General features: G+C 42.4%; 1 protein-coding gene across 1 annotated transcript in view; it reads right to left on the bottom strand.

Moving 5' to 3' along the window:
- Positions 1–18,491, bottom strand: part of WDR49 (WD repeat domain 49) — a 110,434-nt gene that overhangs the window by 82,962 nt on the left and 8,981 nt on the right. Inside the window, exons 3-4 of the mRNA XM_063441688.1 lie at positions 13,499–13,675; positions 13,229–13,403 (exon numbers count right to left, since the gene is read on the bottom strand). Of these exons, the coding sequence (XP_063297758.1) occupies positions 13,229–13,403; positions 13,499–13,675 (352 nt within the window). The remainder of the gene's footprint in view (positions 1–13,228; positions 13,404–13,498; positions 13,676–18,491) is intronic.

Consider the following 18,491-nt stretch of genomic DNA (forward strand, 5'->3'; position numbering starts at 1 on the left):
CCAACGAGCTTGTCTGGCGGACAGTCGCTTGGCCTCCCCAATATAGGACAAGTTCTTGTGATCCGTTAAAATAGTAACAGGATGTAAGGTCCCCTCCAATAAATGTCTCCACTCCTTTAAGGCCATAATGACCGCTAAGAGTTCCCTGTCGCCAATGTCATATCTACTTTCAGGGCCAGACAGTTTCTTAGAAAAAAAACCACAAGGGTGTAGTGGTTTATCCACCCCTAACCTTTGCGACAGAACAGCCCCAACGCCTGTCTCAGAGGCATCGACCTCGAGTAGGAACGGCAAAGTCGTATCAGGATGGACTAGAATTGGAGCAGAAGCAAAAAGATCCTTGAGAGTCTTGAAAGCAGCGAGAGCTTCATTAGACCAAGTCTTAGTGTCAGCCCCCTGTCTGGTCATATTGGTAATAGGTGCAATAATAGAAGAGTATCCCTTAATGAAGCGCCTATACTAATTGGAGAACCCAATAAACCTCTGAATAGCATTGAGTCCCTTAGGCAAAGGCCACTCTAAAATGGACTGGAGTTTGTCAGGGTCCATCTTAAAGCCTTCCCCAGAAATCACGTATCCAAGAAAGTCTATCTGAGACTGGTCAAAGCTACATTTCTCCAATTTACAGTATAAGCCATGTTGCAGGAGTTTGTGTAATACCTTTCTGACCTGTCTGTGGTGGGTCTCAACCTCTCTAGAGTGTATCAGTATGTCATCCAGGTATACAATAACACAATCATGTTGAAATTCCCTAAGAACCTCATTAATCAAATCCTGAAATACTGCAGGTGCGTTACAAAGACCAAAAGGCATGACCGTGTATTCATAATGTCCATAACGGGTATTGAACGCTGTCTTCCACTCGTGTCCTTGCTGGATTCTCACCAAGTTATATGCCCCTCTGAGGTCCAACTTGGTGAAAATTTTAGAGCCTTTCAGACGATCAAACAGCTCGGTAATCAAGGGAATCGGATAGGCATTTCTGATGGTTATCTTATTCAAACCTCGGTAATCAATGCAAGGTCTTAGTGAACCATCCTTCTTTTTAACAAAAAAAAACCAGCCCCGGCAGGAGAAGAAGATCTCCTAATGAATCCCTTGTCTAGATTCTCCCGAATATACTCCTGTAGAACTGAATTCTCCTTAGTGGATAGGGGGTATACATTGCCCCTCGGAGGCATGGTACCAGGTAGTAAGTTAATTTTACAATCAAAGGTCCTGTGTGGAGGTAGAGTATCAGCATTTTTTTTGTCGAATACTGCTTTTAAGTCTAGGTACCGGGGCGGTATCTGTATTTCTGCAGACTGGGTAGAACTACCTGGTGTGTTAATTACACCCAATGGAGAAACCCTCCGTTAACAATTCTCCTGGCAACCCTGGCCCCATAAGAGTATCTGCCCTAACTCCCAATCAATAATAGGGTTATGTCTTTTTAACCATGGATAACCCAGGACTATGGGAACAGAAGGGGATGAAATAAGCATAAGCGATAAGTTTTCCTTGTGTAAGATACCAACAGTTAAGCTAACTGGGATGGTCTCACGAGAGATAACAGGCTCAAGTAAAGGTCTACCATCTATGGCCTCAACGGCCAAGGGTGCATCCCTTAACTGGGATGGGATAGTGTGTTTAGTAGCAAAGGCTTGATCGATAAAATTCTCAGCAGCACCGGAATCTATCAAAGCCATGGTTCTTAGTACTCCCCTTTCCCAAGTTAAATAAACTGGTAGCAGAAGCCTGTGATCTTTATAATTATGCGTAGAGGACAAAATAGAAACACCCAAGGCCTGTCCTCTAGAGAAACTTAGGTGCGAGCGTTTCCCGAACGATTAGGACAATTCAGGCGTAGGTGACCTCTGACTCCACAATACATGCATAATCCCTCTCTTCTCCTGTACTGCCTCTCCTCCTCTGAGAGGCGAGTATTGCCTATCTGCATAGGTTCAGGACATAGTGAGGTAGTGGAATCAGGACTTTGAAATGCGGGAGCTAATTTAAATGAAGGTCTAAGGTTCCTCTCTCGAGTGTTCTGTCTCTCTCTTAAACGCTCATCAATACGAGAAATGAATGAAATTAAATCCTCCAAATTTTCAGGAAGCTCTCTAGTAGCAACCTCGTCGAGGATTACATCTGATAGCCCATTCAAAAATACATCTATATATGCCTGCTCGTTCCACTTAACTTCTGCCGCCAAAGACCTGAACTCTAGTGCATAATCCACAAGAGTTCGGTTCTCTTGTCTCAGGCGCAATAGTAATCTAGCTGCATTGACCTTTCTACCAGGGGGGTCAAAAGTTCTTCTAAAGGCAGCTACAAAGGCATTATAATTGTATACCAAAGGGTTATCATTCTCCCATAATGGGTTGGCCCATCTCAGAGCTTTCTCAATGAGTAGGGTGATAATAAATCCAACCTTCGCCCTATCTGTAGGATAGGAGCGAGGTTGTAATTCAAAGTGGATACTGATCTGGTTAAGGAAACCACGACACTTCTCAGGTGAGCCACCATAACGTACTGGTGGTGTAATACGGAAAGAGGCACCTACAGTAGCTACCTCTAGGCCTGAGCTCACAGGAGAAATAGAAGTAGTACGCGTCTCCTCTGGCGGGTTATTAGCACGAGACAATAACGCCTGTAGTGCTAGCGCCATCTGATCCATTCTGTGCTCCATGGCTTTGAACCTAGGATCAGAAGGACCAAGCTGACTGTTTGTACTTGCAGGATCCATTGGCCCTGTCGTAATGTCAGGATCGGGACAGGGATCCAACACGCAGAGTACAAACAGGTACAGGATACGTATACCGGACCTTAGAATGGCCGGACTAACGTACGGAGAATATAGAGAATAGTCAAAGACAAGCCGAGGTCGAGGGAACGAGAAGACAGGTAAGCGAGGAACAAGCCGGGTCAAGGGTAACAGAGATAAACAGAGTAAGTCAAACAAGCCGGGTCAGAACCAAAGGGATAACAGAAATACAAGAGCACTGTGTGACTAGGCAGACTAGAACCACGACAGGGCAATGAGCAAATGGGAGAAGCAAGTTTAAATACCCTGGCTGGGAAGGGTAGACACGCCTCCGACGAGTCCTGATTAGTCTCTGAAGGATAGAGTGACAGGTCGTTCCGGGTTGGCGTCATGACGTCGGTTTCCGGACGTCATGCTAGAAAAGCAAGTGAGTCCCTCGCGGCCGGCGTTTACGTGACCGGATGGACCGCGAGGCACAGAGGAAACAGCCCGTCCGGACGGATGGACGTCTAAGTCTCTACCTCTCTCAGAGGTAGAGGCTTCAGGTACCCTGACACCGGTATATCAACCACCTCGGGGGCACAAGGTCAACAATACTAGCAGAACTGGCGAAAGATTTCTGGCAATTCTGTCTGGACCGCAACATTTCGGTACAAGCAGAGTACATTCCGGGGATGTCCAACGTAGTGGCGGATTGGAACTCCAGACACCTACGAGATGCCAGCGACTGGCAGATGAACCCGATCATCTTCAGCCACTTACAATCACTTTGGGGCCCCCTGGACATCGATCTCTTTGCGTCACGTTGGAACACACATTTGCCAAAATTCTTCAGCTGGAGGCCGGATCCGGAAGCTCTGGCGACGGACGCTTTCCTCCAACCATGGCCGAAAACCTGCCACTATGTTTTCCCTTTCTCCCTCATCACACGAACTCTACTGCATCTCAGACGTCACCAAACCTCCCTGAACCTCATAACCCCCTTTTGGACGTCTCAACCCTGGTCCATAGATCTCCCGAGATTACTACCGGTGACAACCGACCTCATACGGGATTCCGACGGGAACTCACACCCCCTTTTACTTCAAGGACAGCTCAAACTCTTGGCATGGCTCCTCTCAGGGGACCCTATTACATCCCAAATGTTCCACAGGCAACTCTGGATCTCCTGGCAGGAGCTTGGGCCCCAGGAACAAGGAAGTCGTACCTACATGCCTGGAACGCATGGAATGGTTGGTGCATGGAACAACACATGGATCCCATATCTGCAAATGTGAGTCAGGTTCTGAGTTTCCTGACTTCATTTTACGACTATGGTCTGGCATATCATACAATTAACTTGTATAGATCAGCGATCTCGGCAGGCCATCAAGGCTGGAATGGACTCCAAGCAGGAAAGCACCCAGTGGTGTGTCGACTTCTACGTGGCATCAAGTTTGCACGCCCACCAAGACCTAAATATGCAGCCTTATGGGATGTTGGCCTAGTTCTCAGACGTTTCGAAAATTGGACAAGAAATGAGGAACTCTCGATCAAACAACTCACTACTAAGTTGGTTACGCTATTGTGTCTAATCTCCTCACGGCACGCTCGTTTACACCAGAAGGAGTCTCCTTCAATATATCGAGACATACGAAGACATCCATTACATCAGTATTCTACCCAGCCTTTCCACATAACGTTAAGTTATGTCCATTAGCCTGCCTCAACGAATATGAGGCAAGGACCATCTCGATTCGTGATTCCCGGAATCCAGATCTGTTTCTGTCACTCCGACAACCTCACCATCCGGTTTCTACTATCACCATATCTCGCTGGGTTAAATAGATCATGGAGTCGGCGGGCATTGATGCCTCCACGTACGGAGCACATTCTGTAAGGGGTGCTATGGCATCAAAAGCCGTTTCTCTAGGTGGTAGGCTAGAAGACCTCCTCTGTGCAGCTGATTGGTCCAGAGAATCTACATTCTGGGAATTTTATTTCCGACCAATTTCTAATTTTTCCACTTTAGTGATCACGCAGCTTTGAACTAGCATAATAGGAGCCTCTGTGTCCTTTAATAAAATTACCAGATTTTACAAATTTCATGACGTAAAGTCATGATTTTATAAAGGACACGGAGGCGAGTATTATCCCACTGAATCCAGGTAAGTTACGTCCTCCCTGTGAATATACTGTCATGTAATGGGGCACGAGTTGTGTAATAATGTGATTTATTCTTTCACCTGATGACTAGTACTGAAATGACAAATTGTTTTTTGGTAGATAGGATCGTAATATAATATGGAAATAAGATCCAAGAACGTATTTTACCATTTCATTTCTTTGTTTTACAGCCTCCTAATTGGGTTGTCATTCTGGTCCATGCCTGCCCATATAAGTTCAAGCAGAAGGTTGCCTGTTTCATCTGGAGCCCGTTGCTATAAGTTTCTGGAAATCACGGTTCTTCACTTTATTGACTACATCGTTTTTCTGTTTGAGGAAGTGTTCATAGACAACATCAAAAAAGAGGAGTGGCTTAAGGTCACATCGGACATTATTAGGATAGGGACACTCTCATTGGTTAATGTGTTATATATGGTTAAATTATGTTATTATTTAAATTTTGTTGAATATTTACAGCATTTCTCTCTTTTGCTGCTGAGGAATAAAAGAAAGAGAATAGCATAATACTCGCCTCCGTGTCCTTTATAAAATCATGAATTTACGTCATGAAATTAGTAAAATCTGGTAATTATTATTATTATTATTATTATTTATATAGCACCAGATAAATCAGTAGTGCTGTACAATGGGTGGACTAGCAGACACGTAATTGTAACCAGACAAATGGACGCACAGGAAGAGAGGGGTTGAGGGCCCTGCTCAATGAGCTTACATGCTAGAAAGAGTGGGGTTTAGTGACACAAAAGGTATAAGTAGGGGTAATGAAATAGGTTGCTAGAAAAGTATTCACTGGGAACTTAGTAGGTTATTTTTGACAGTTGCAGGAGAGGAGTCATGGGGGGGAGGGGTGAAAATCCGCTAACAGTTTAAATGATATGCTTTCCTGAAGAAGTGTGTTTTCAAAGATTTTTTGAAGAAGTAGAGCGACTGGGTGAAAGTCCAATGGAGAAGGGAAGGGAGTTCCACAGAAAAGGTGCAGCCATTGATAAGTCTTGGAGGCGAGCATCAGATGTGGGAGTACGGACAGAGGATAGACATAGGTCTTCGGCAGAGCGCTGGGGCCTCGACGGGACATACTTGTGTATTAGGGAGGATAGGTTGGAGCAGCATTATGTAGGGACTAGTAAGAAAGCGCCAGAATCTTAAATTAAGCCCTATATCTAACTGGAAGCCAATGTAGGGACTGACTGAGGGGGAGGCGTGGGAGGTGTGGGCAGACAGGAAAATGAGCATGACCGCTGCATTCATTATAGATTGCAGAGGTGCAATCAGGGAACACGTATGACCACTGAGAAGGGGATTGCAGTAGTCAAGACGAGAAAGAACAACAGAATGGACCAGCACCTTAGCACCTGGCGTTAAATAGGGGCGGATGCGAGCTATTGTTTTGAGATGGAAGCGGCAGGATTTGGCAATCGACTGGACATGAGGGGTGAGGGAGAGGTCGGAGTCAAAGAGAACACCTAGGTAGCGAGCCTGCAAGGTAGAGGTGATGGTGGCGCCATTGACTTGGAGACAGACAGACACGGGAGTCAAGACATGCTAGAACACACCAGAGAGATACATCTAGATGCTTCAAATTTGCAGGGGTAGAAAAAGTCAATGTGGGCAAAAGAGGGGGAGACCTTGATCTTATCCTGAAAAGGAGAGAATGTTTTTGGATTCAGACATTAAACACCATGTCCCCAAATGGCCTCAATGAAGGGTTTACCTTCACCCCTTTCATTCAGTAATGAATATTTATTCTATTGTTACAAATCCTTCACTTGATTTTATACTTGTTGTTTGTTAATGTACATACTTATTGTATATATCACATCTTTATCAGGTCATTATTATGAATGTCCAAAAAAATAGCGGACACATTTAAGATCAGCAACCAGTATACCTTGCTGGTAATACTATAGTATCTTAATCCTCTCCTAACAGTGGATTGGATACATCTACTACAGCAAGACTTACTTAATTCTTGGATGGGAATACATTATTCAAAATATGCAAGTGTTTATTTCCAAGCTCGTCCTAAACATACATAGGACTCTAGAATTTTGTAAAACATTGCAATATTTGGATCTGTTATTCCCCTTGGTTCCAGTAAATTTTCTTTCAGCTGTTACACTTAGAAGGCATCACAGCCGGTGCCACTGTCTGCACTGCACACATGCTGCTCAGTGTCGGCACCTAGCCCCGCCCTCCACCCGCTCTGATTGGCCTGAGCCTTTACGATTGACGGCTCACGCACATATCATGAACGGTGGGCGTATACAAATGTAGCTCCGCCCACATCCATTGCCGATTGGCTGAATCCCGTCCGCGATTCGTACTTAACAAGTACACACGAGCATTTGCTCATTGACAGCCTTTGAGAAAGGCGCTCTTTATAGCGCCGAAACGCGTTAGGCAGGCAGAAAATGATTTTATAAATCACGCCACGATTATTTTTTCACTTTACACTGTTTGGGGTGTTTTATTAGGGTAAAAGGAGCTGGGGCCTGCATGGAGAAATTTGGAGGGAATAAGGGAGCAGTACTATGTATACGATTAGCTGATGATTAACGGCTAGAACAGACAGTGTGTGACATGCTGCAATATTAGTCCAACCTTGACCAGTCAATATATATAGCACTGGGGTTAGATTAAAGCAGTATCTTCTGGTTAAACTAACAGTGGGGCCTTGAGGTCTCTTTATTCTTTAGTGTTATCCCCTAACCGGAGGTGTTTCTCTGCACTACCTGTCAGAGTCTGATTGTCTCTGTGGGACCAGTTCTGTAGTGTCCATACTGTTCGGTTAGAACAGACAGTGTGTGACATGCTGCAATATTAGTCCTACCTTGACCAGCCAATATAAAAAGCACTGGGGTTAGATTAAAGCAGTATCTTCTGGTTAAACCTACAGTGGGGCCTCAGGTTTCTTTATTCTTTATTGTTATTCCCTAACCGGAGGTGTTTCTTTGCACTACCTGTCAGAGTCTGAGTGTCTCTGCAGGACCAGCTCTGTAGTGTCCAAACTGTTCGCCCTCTATTGGGAGACTGTCCTACTGGCACTTAGTAATTAATATGAGTCAATATGTTACACTGTTTGTTGCAGTACCTTCTTGTGTAGCCTTTTTTTGAGACTTTAATGTAGCTATACTTCTAAGTGACTACACGTCTGGAGGCTTTGCTCTGCACATATTTGCCAGTGTGACATACAAGTTTACTCCTTTTTAACCCGGTTTAAGGTTCAAGTGTCTGTACATACACCAGCTGCTATCATTAGCAGATACTGGTCTCTCCCATTTACATTTCCCCCACTCCCTGAGCCTCCTCAATATCTCCTCTCTCACCTTTTGGGTGTGTTTTTCTATTAATTTATTTTTTCATTTTCTTACTTTTTCGTTCATGATTTTGTATACCTAATTAAAGTTTATTAATTTTAACAGACAACTGAGATCTGTATCTCACCAGTGTTTCCTAGACTTTCGGTCCATGGTTTACACTATCATTTTTTCAGACACGGGAGTAGCAACACTTGAGGGAGGAAAGACCAGAAGTAGTGATGTCCCGAACGGTTCGCAGGTGAATAGTTCCTGGCGAACATAGCTTGTTCGTGTTCGCCACGGACGGCGAACATATGCGATGTTCGGTCCGCCCCCTATTCGTCATCATTGAGTAAACTTTGACCCTGTACCTCACAGTCAGCAGACACATTCCAGCCAATCAGCAGCAGACCCTCCCTCCCAGACCCTCCCACCTCCTAGACAGCATACAATTTAGATTAGATTAATTCTGAAGCTGCATTTTTTTTCTTTTTTTTTGTGTTTGTGTTTATTATACATTATCCTCCATAGCCAGTAACCTGTGTTTATTATACATTATCCTCCATAGCCAGTAACCTGTGTTTATTATACATTATCCACCATAGCCAGTAACCTGTGTTTATTATACATCATACCCCCATAGCCAGTAACCTGTGTTTATTATACATTATGCCCCCATAGCCAGTAACCTGTGTTTATTATACATTATCCCCCATAGCCAGTAACCTGTGTTTATTATAAATTATCCTCCCATAGCCAGTAACCTGAGTGTAATATAGAGATACTGAGTGTAATACAGGGATACTGTGTGTAATACAGAGATACAGTGTGTAATACAGGGATACAGTGTGTAATACAGGGATACAGTGTGTAATATAGAGATACTGTGTGTAATACAGAGATACTGAGTGTAATACAGGGATACAGTGTGTAATACAGGGATACAGTGTGTAATACAGAGATACTGAGTGTAATACAGGGATACTGTGTGTAATATAGAGATACTAAGTGTAATACATGGATAATGTGTGTAATACAGGGATACTGTGTGTAATATAGAGATACTGAGTGTAATACAAGGATACTGAGTGTAATATAGAGATACTGAGTGTAATACAGGGATACTGTGTGTAATACAGAGATACAGTGTGTAATACAGGGATACAGTGTGTAATACAGGGATACAGTGTGTAATATAGAGATACTGTGTGTAATACAGAGATACTGAGTGTAATACAGGGATACAGTGTGTAATACAGGGATACAGTGTGTAATACAGAGATACTGAGTGTAATACAGGGATACTGTGTGTAATATAGAGATACTAAGTGTAATACATGGATAATGTGTGTAATACAGGGATACTGTGTGTAATATAGAAATACTGAGTGTAATACAAGGATACTGTGTGTAATATAGAGATACTGTGTGTAATACAGAGATACTGAGTGTAATACAGGGATACTGTGTGTAGAGATACTGTGTGTAATACAGAGATACTGAGTGTAATACAGGGATACTGTGTGTTATATAGAGATACTGAGTGTAATACAGGGATACAGAGTGTAATACAGGGATACAGTGTGTAATACAGAGATACTGTGTGTAATACAGAGATACTGAGTGTAATACAGGGATACTGTGTGTAATACAGGGATACTGTGTGTAATACAGAGATACTGAGTGTAATACAGGGATACAATGTGTAATACAGGGATACAGTGTGCAATACAGAGATACTGTGTGTAATACAAGGACTATTGAAGAGGGGCAGTAAATGTAATATAATAGAATTAAGGGAGGAAGACATGGAGAGGGGGGCAGTAAATTTAATATAATAGAATTAAGGGAGGAAGACATGGAGAGGGGGGCAGTAAATGTAATATAATAGAATTAATGGAGGAAGACATGGAGAGGGACATGGCACTAAAAGACTGTGTGCACTCCGGGCAGCAGCCAGCTGACCCGTGTGAGTCAGGCTGGGGCTGCCGGGAGTGGACAAGGGGGAGATATGTGGCGGGACATCGCCACTAAGTGCCATGTCCCCTGAGTATTCAGAGGTTTGGTTTTATATTTTGTGTCTCCAATATGTACTGTGATGGTTTTCCCTTGTGTATGTCTTTTTATTACTGCATTGCAGAAAATTTAAAAGTTGACAGTTGACAGTTGACAGTTAACTCCTGGAGCCGTGAATAAAAATTGTCAGTTGATTCCCAGGCTATGTGTCGTGTGGTCCTTGGGAATGGGAATTATGCTATGTGTCCTACCTTCTGTATGATGAATCCTGAGTACCAGCGGAGAGCCCTTGGATTAACTCCTGCCGCTCCACTACAAGGATCCCATTGGCCCACGTCATTCCAGCACCCCCACACACGAACATTTTGGAGGCATAAGCATGACGTGGGCCAATCACTGGTGTAACAGTAGTGTACATTAAAAAAAAAAAAAACTAGAAATTTGACTGTGAAATAATAGCAGTCAGTTTCCTTCACACGTGTGCGTTTTCAGGGCCTGCCAGGGCATAGTGTCACACCAGTGCAACTCATATCTGGTGTAACAGTAGTGTACATTTAAAAAAAAAATACAGGGGGCTTGCTGTCACCTTTCGGGGACCCTTGGTGTTGTACGTGGCTGGGTGGAGGAACAGACCTTCAATGACATCAGTGAGGACAAGGAACGGGACATGGCTAGCTTGGTATCCAACCTTGTGCAAATGGGGAGTTTGAGGTTGTGCAAATGGACTGTTTGCGGTTGTTTGCGGTGCGTTAAACGGGGAGTTTGGTCTGTCACTGTGAAGCGGGCGTAACCTTTACACTAGAAAAGAAAATGTTACTTGCGCTTTCTCCTTAATCCCTATGTATATTTAGACAAATGGAGGTCAATTAGTTGCTCCAATGGCTATTGGAGGGAATGCCCGCCTGCCAACGTCAAGGCAGACCCCCCTAAGCGGGTCCTAACATTGACCCTTCAGCCTGCTTCCTTGAGCTTCTGGCAAAAAGATATCTCTAATGAGACAGAAAGGGGTATTTTTTATATACACCCCTATACTTATTAACCCTTAATAGGGAACACATGGGATGGGTAGCAGCATTGTAACCAGGCTGTGTGATGCAAAGTAAATACAAATACAAAAAGAAAAGTCTTGCGCTTAAGCAGCAAGGACTACAACACACATCAGCCCCAATATATAGTAAAAACCAAAGAAAATAAAATGTTACTTGCGCTTTCTCCTTAATCCCTATGTATATTTAGACAAATGGAGGTCATTTAGTTGTAACCCTTACACTACCTGATCGATACAACATCATACCTGATGTTTTAAAGCACGTTATTCCAAATAATTTAGGAATGTTAGGTGATTTATGCCCTTTATGGATTAAAACCAGGCTCTGCATCAACTATGTAATTTTCCATGGGAGTTTTGCCATGGATCCCCCTCCGGCATGCCACAGTCCAGGTCCCCTTGAAACAACTTTTCTATCACTATTGTGGCCAGAAAGAGTCCCTGTGGGTTTTAAAATTCGCCTGCCTATTGAAGTCTATGGCGGTTTGCCCGGTTCGCGAACATTTGCGGAAATTCGCGTTCACAAACCGAAAATTTTATGTTCGCGACATCACTAACCAGAAGTTATGTTTTGGACAGGTTGAGTTTAAGGAAGTGAGCAGCTATCCAATTGGAAATCACAGAGAGGCAGTCAGAGACATGAATCAAGATGGGCGGAGAGAGATCAGGAGAGGACAGGTAGATTTGCGTGTCATCTGCATATAAATTATAATGGAACCCAAAGGGAGGCAGTATAGATGGAGAACAGTAGGGGACCAAGGACAGAACCTTGGGGAACGCCAACAGAGAGTGGTTGGGGAGAAGAGGCAGAGCCAGAGAAAGAAACACTGAAAAAGCGCTGGGAGAGGTAGGAGGAGCACCAGAAGAGAGCAGTATTTCAAAGACTGAGATTATGGAGAATGTGAAGAAGCTGTTGATGATCAACAGTGTCAAAGGCAGCAAAAAGATTAAGGAGCATTAGGATAGAGTAATGGTCGCGAGATTTATCAGCGATTAAATCGTGGGATACTTTGGTCACAGCTGTTTCAACAGTGTGACGAGCGCGGAATCCAGACTGAAGCGGGTCAAGCAGAGAGTTGGATTCGAGGAAGTCTGTCAATCTCGCATACACAACTCTCTCAAGGATCTTGGAGGCAAACTGCAGTAGCAATCTAAGGCGGTAGTTGGATGGAATTCATGAATATAATTGGAAATCTCTTTTTTATTATACATTTGTAAGGATTGAGGTAGCCTCACTTCTTACAAATGTATAGTAAAAAAGCAATTTTTATTTTTTCTGACTTCCATAACATATATAGAATGTTATAAAGACTACAAATATTACAGAATTCCCAGGCATCTTGCAAACCAAAGCATGCAACCATGTTCTAGAAATTGTCAGATGCTGTTCAAGTCATTGGGTTGGTGGTGTGGCTCAACGTGCTTTCCCACATGTTGTGTTACAAGACAATGGTCAAATAGACATTTAGACCTATGTAGTAGTTTAGAACTTTTAGTTTAGACATTTTTGTGCCTTGATATCATATCAAAATCGAAGCCCAAACAACAAAATGTTGCACTTACTGCCCGATACAAAATCGGAAATCAGAAAGAAAGGAAGAAAGAGGGAACTCCAAGTAAAAAAAAAAAAAAAGAAAATTAAAATGAAAAATCCTTAATTGAAAGTGTCATGTTAAAATTAGTTTAAGTATAATTGACATGAAAGTGCAGAGGACTGACCTCTTGGGTGCATTCCCTGAACAAGGCGATGTATCAACAACATTGTATTTTCTCTTGTGATTTTACAGTATTGTTGGGCTAAGATATGAATACAAGCTGATGTTTACCTTTTCTCTCCTTCCTAGTAGCTTCTGGCCTTTACTCCGCAATCAAGGGCAATATATCACTGACATAAATAAATAGGTTAGCAGAGAGAAGCATATAAAAGTCACAGATGATTGATAAGAACAGTACCTTGTCGGACCCAATGGTTATCATGGAGCTTGTGTTTTAAAACAAAGCAACATTTATGGTAGCCAGACACCAATTCATTCCAGGTGATATAAACAGTTGTTTGTTGGTCCTCAGCAGAACTAGCAGGCCGTTCAAACAAGGATATCAACGCTGTTGTAAAACAAATTGCCTGAACCTGGGAACAAAAGGTTATATTGACAATTTAGGAGTGTTAGTATTAAATAGACTTTATAGTTCTGCAGCTGTAATGAATGTCGAGAAGATAACTACCTGTCCAATAACATCTCCAAATGTAAGAATGCCTTCATTGGCATCATCCGGATTATGCCAGTAGTCCATGCAGATTGGTGTGCCTTTTAAACCTTGAAGTTTATATTGGCAAAAAAGATCTTGCTTTGAGTTGAGATCATAAAAACAAATTTCTTTACTGGTAAAAGCAACTGCAATCTATGGGAAGAAAATAAAAATAGTTAAAAACATCTAATATCCTGTATCATCAACTAAGGTTATATAGTGGTGCGTGATCAGTCTCCGGAGATGTCAAGAATGAAGCAGTATTTGTGATTCTGTGCTTGGGATTAATAGTATAGTGGTGATTGATGCTATGCAAAGGGCTGTGGTGTTAGAGAAAGATATTAGTGATGTTTCAGATAGCCGACTTGCAAAATTTAGACATGTTTTACCCCAAATTGACTTTTGTGTTCTACATTTTTCAAGTCATTTGCCAACTCACAAGATTCCATTCTGTTTAAACCCCTTCAGATGGTATAAAACTGAATGCTGTTGTAGGAGCAACCTGTGATGATGGAGTGTTGGAACATTGTGATGGTGATGTCAGAGATAAAATACATTGGAGAAATGCAGGTAAATATGTAATCAGTGGATAAAGTGGTAAATAGATGTAAATAGGGCACATGTAATGTTGGAATAGAGTGATTGGTGGAAAAGGTTTGAAAAGGAAAATTAAAGGTGGAAGAGGCTGTAGATCTGCCTAAGGAGGAGAAAAGCAGGAACAGAAAAGTATATAATAAAACAGGGGTGGCGTTGATATGATAAAGAAGGATACATTTGAATAAATATCACGATCACAGAGAGTGATGAGAAGGAACTGTAACATTGCAGGGTGAGATGGTAACAGGTGATTAAAAGATAGGGTATCTATCTATCTAGGTATAATTCTCCAAGGACCGAGCACTCCACTTCTCCTGCCAATATAACCTCTATGGTGCACATTGAGTCACTGAATATAACCCAGGATAGTCAACATTTCTGTGTTGTACCGAGAAGTAGTTTTGAAAAAAGTCTCGGTAGAAGACTGAAAGTTTGACTATACCTGTTAATCTTTTAAAGAAATAGATAGCAATCATACTGCAATTACACAAATCCTCACAGTGCACGTGTCCTTTGATTCTATCTACAAACTCTAGAGAGATAGAGAATGGAGCAAAAATAAGGGTGGTGTGATGTTAGGTAGGACAATGTGATGGTGGATCGGGAAATGTAGAAATATATAGAGCATTATGATATTAACATTTTATCAGGGCCGGTGCAAGGATTTTTGCTCCCTAGGCAAACAAAAATTTGCCGCCCCTCATATGCTCTGCCCACCATGTGACATCACAATGCCCCACCCATATGATCTGCCATATGAGCCAATGCCAGTGCTGCACACAGTGTCTATTCTCTGAAAAGGCAGTGTGTTTACATTAAAAATACTTGCAGGTACAAGCTATAGACACCAGAACCACTACATTAAGCTGTGTCCCTTTAATGTGAAGTAATTTAGAGATTAGTGCCACTAATAATATACTGGATTGCCTACTTACCACCAGATGAGGACGATGATGGGCTGAGGCTGCAGTTTGGCTCCACTGGTCTGGGGTTAAAACATGCTCTCTGGAGGCAGTGCTCACAAATTTAAACGAACAGGAACCAGCTCTATTTTTTGGGGCCCCTTACAGTGCCTGACCGTGAGTATGCCTACAGGGCCCGCCCATAAGCCTTATGCCTTCAAGGTCCACCCATGAGTTCGCTCACAGGGAGTGGAGTGTATGTGTGTAGTGGATGTGTTATGTGTTATTGTAGAGGATGTAATGTGTGTGTGTTCTTATGAAAAATGTAGTGTATAGGGATTCCAGTTTGTATAAGGGATGTAGTGTATGTGTATAGGGGATGCAGATTGTGTTTGTGGGTAAGGAATGCATTGGGTGAATCTGTGTTTGTATTTGTAAAAGATGCAAGGTGTGTGTTTCTGTGTGTGTGTGTGTGTGTGTATGTATATAATCTAATGCACTGTGTGTGTGTAAGGGATGCATTGAGTGTGTGTAAGAGATGCGTTGTGTTTCTGTGTGTGTGTGTAAGAGAAGCAGTGTGTGTTTGTTTGTGTGTGTGTGTGTGTGTGTGTGCATAAGGGATGCATTGTGTGCTTTTGTATGTAAGGAAAGCATTGTGTGCTTCTGTTTATGTGTGCAAGGGCTGCATTGTGTGTGTGTGTGTTATGTGTTGTGTATGTGTAAAGGATGCATTGTGTGTGTGTAATGGATGTATTGTGTGTTTCTGTGTGTGTAAGGGAAGCATGGTGTGTTTCTGTGTGAGTGTAGGATGTATTGTATGTTTCGGTGTGTCTGTGTATGAGACCCTTAATGATCCTTTTCACTCCCCCCGTACCTTAGTGGTCTCATCTCTTCTTCTCCTCCTGTCCCTTAGAGGTATTTCCTCCTGTCCCTTTGAACTCTCCCCTCCCTCCCCTCCCCTCCCCTCCCCTCCCCTCCTGTACCTTAGTGTTCTTCCCCTCCCTCCTGTCCCTTACTGCTCTTTCATCCCCTCCTGTCCCTTAGTGCTTCCTCATCCACTCCTATCCCTTTGTGCTCTCTCATTCCCACCTATCCCTTAGTCCTCTACCATCCCTTAGAGCTCTCCCATCCCTTAGTGATCTCCCCTCCCGACCTGTCCTTTAGTGCTCTCCCTGCCCCATGTCCCTTAGTCCTCTCCCCTGCACCCCTGTCCCTTAGTGATCTCTCCTGCCCCCTCTCCCTTAGTGCATTCCCCTGCCCCCTGTCCCTTTGTGCTCTCCCCTGCCTCTTAATGCAGTCCCATACCCCCTGTCCCTTAGTGCTCTCCACTTTCCTCTCCTCCTGTCCCTTATTGCTCTCACGTGCACCCCCCCCCCCTGTCCCTTGGTGCTCTCCCTTCCCCTCTCCTCCTGTCCCGTAGTGCTCTCCCCTGCCCTAAATTTTAGGTAAAATCTAGGAGACTATTCTAAACTTTTATATCACGTATAGTCTAAGCACAGTTTGGAAGCATTGGAAGGATGTCCTCATGCATAGCATTGACAGCCACTAGAGGTGGACAACCACTAGAGGTGGACTTAACCCTCAAACGTAAGTATTGCAGTTTATTAAAAAGTGCAATAATTACCTTTGCAGGGTTAAGGAACCTGGGACTATGCATATAGACCACTTCAAGGAGCTGACATGGTCTGGGTGCCTATAGTGTCCCTTTAAGCTGTAGTTGTTCTGGTGACTATAGTGTCACTTTACTATATAATCATATGTAGGATTACTGACATCTAATATACTTAACTAAAATTGATTCAATGCATCTCTATAGGGAAATGTTAGCGTCTCCATGCAGAGCGTGTAGACGCTGAACGTCATTGCTGCACACTGTGCAACACTGCCCTATGAAGCACCTCCAGTTGCTATTTGAGGAGTGGCCATTGGAAGTGTCCCTAGAGAGCAATGTAATCACTGTCTTTTCTCTGAAAAGGCAGTGTTTACAGCAAAAAGGCTGCATTGACTGACTATATTCACCAGAACAACTACATTACGCTGCAGTTGTTCTGGTGACTATAATGCCCCTTTAGCACATAATCATAACTAGGATTATGAACAGCAAATATGCTAAATAGCTAAATTGAAAAAACAAAACCCAAAAAACTGAATTCACCTGTAGTTACAACTACACATATCAATCAAGTAGATCATAGGAAGCAAAAAAAAATTCTTGTGATAAAGAGCAAACCTTTTAGAAAAATCTCCTGTTTAATTATGAAGAAAGGTCAACAAATGTATATCTTTTTAGTTTTAAAAAGGCGCCTCCAAGGGGATGTGATAGCATTATACAAATATACTTTGGTTCAATGCAATCTATTATCTGGAAATCTATGTATAGGCAGGACTATACATAGGAGACAAGATCACGCTATTAGACTGGAAGAAAGAAGATTTAGTCTAAGGCAAAGGAAAGGGTTTTTTATACAGTAAGAAACAAAAAGGATGTGGAATTCTCTACTTGAAGGGGTGGTTTTATCAGAGTCTGTATGTTTAAACATAAATTGGATAAATACTTAGAGATATTTTTTTTTAATTTGTGGCGTAACAGCTTCTTGATCCAAGGAGCAATCTTACTGCCATTGTGGGGTCAAGATGGAATTTTTTTTATGTACTGTGTTGCAAAACTTTGTTACCCTTCCTTTGGATCAACAGCAAAAACAGATGTGAGAAAGGGTTAACTTGCTGAGTTCATGTCTCTTTACAGCCTATATAACTATGTAACTATGTAGCTATGTAAACCATATCACAATGTTATACATTGCCCTACAAATAAAATTGTCAAATTGAGACTGGAGTGGGTGTAGTTTACATTAAATCCTCATAGAACACACAAACTGCCAACCGTTCAAATAAATTTAATGCCATATTTCAGAAGCGGCTTAATATTTTATGACCAGTGAGAACAAAATATATGGCATCCTTCCAAACACTGTTAGAGAAAAGTAATGAACAGAAGAAAAAGCTTAAACCAAAAAAAAAAAGAAAAAAATACATTATGTAAAGGAAAAATATCACAATGATTAGTGATTATGCAGAGATAAGAATAAAATGCATATTGCTGCTTTATGGCTCATAGAAGAGTTGTTTAGTGTTTCAGTACATCATTTTTGAAAGCGTATATAACATTGTACCCTTCTTCAGTAGGTGGCTATCTAGGCAAATGTCCACTCTCCCCACAACTAAATCTACTTTTATAGCATGGATTGGGCAGAGGTCATAGGCAGAGGGCATAGGCAGGGGTCAATGGGTTAGGCGAGTGAGGAGCATATAAGCAAAGTAGCTTCCTCTACAGACAGATGAGGGGAATGACTTAAAGGAACAATATAGCATTGGGAATAAAAACAACCTAAGACTATTGTTTGCTCCCTGCCCCCCAACCCCTCTAGTGTTTAAAGTGTAAAATAAAAACTATAAACATTTACCTGTTT

The sequence above is a fragment of the Pelobates fuscus genome, chromosome 2, assembly GCF_036172605.1.
Source record: "Pelobates fuscus isolate aPelFus1 chromosome 2, aPelFus1.pri, whole genome shotgun sequence".
In the NCBI taxonomy this organism is placed as follows: domain Eukaryota; kingdom Metazoa; phylum Chordata; class Amphibia; order Anura; family Pelobatidae; genus Pelobates; species Pelobates fuscus.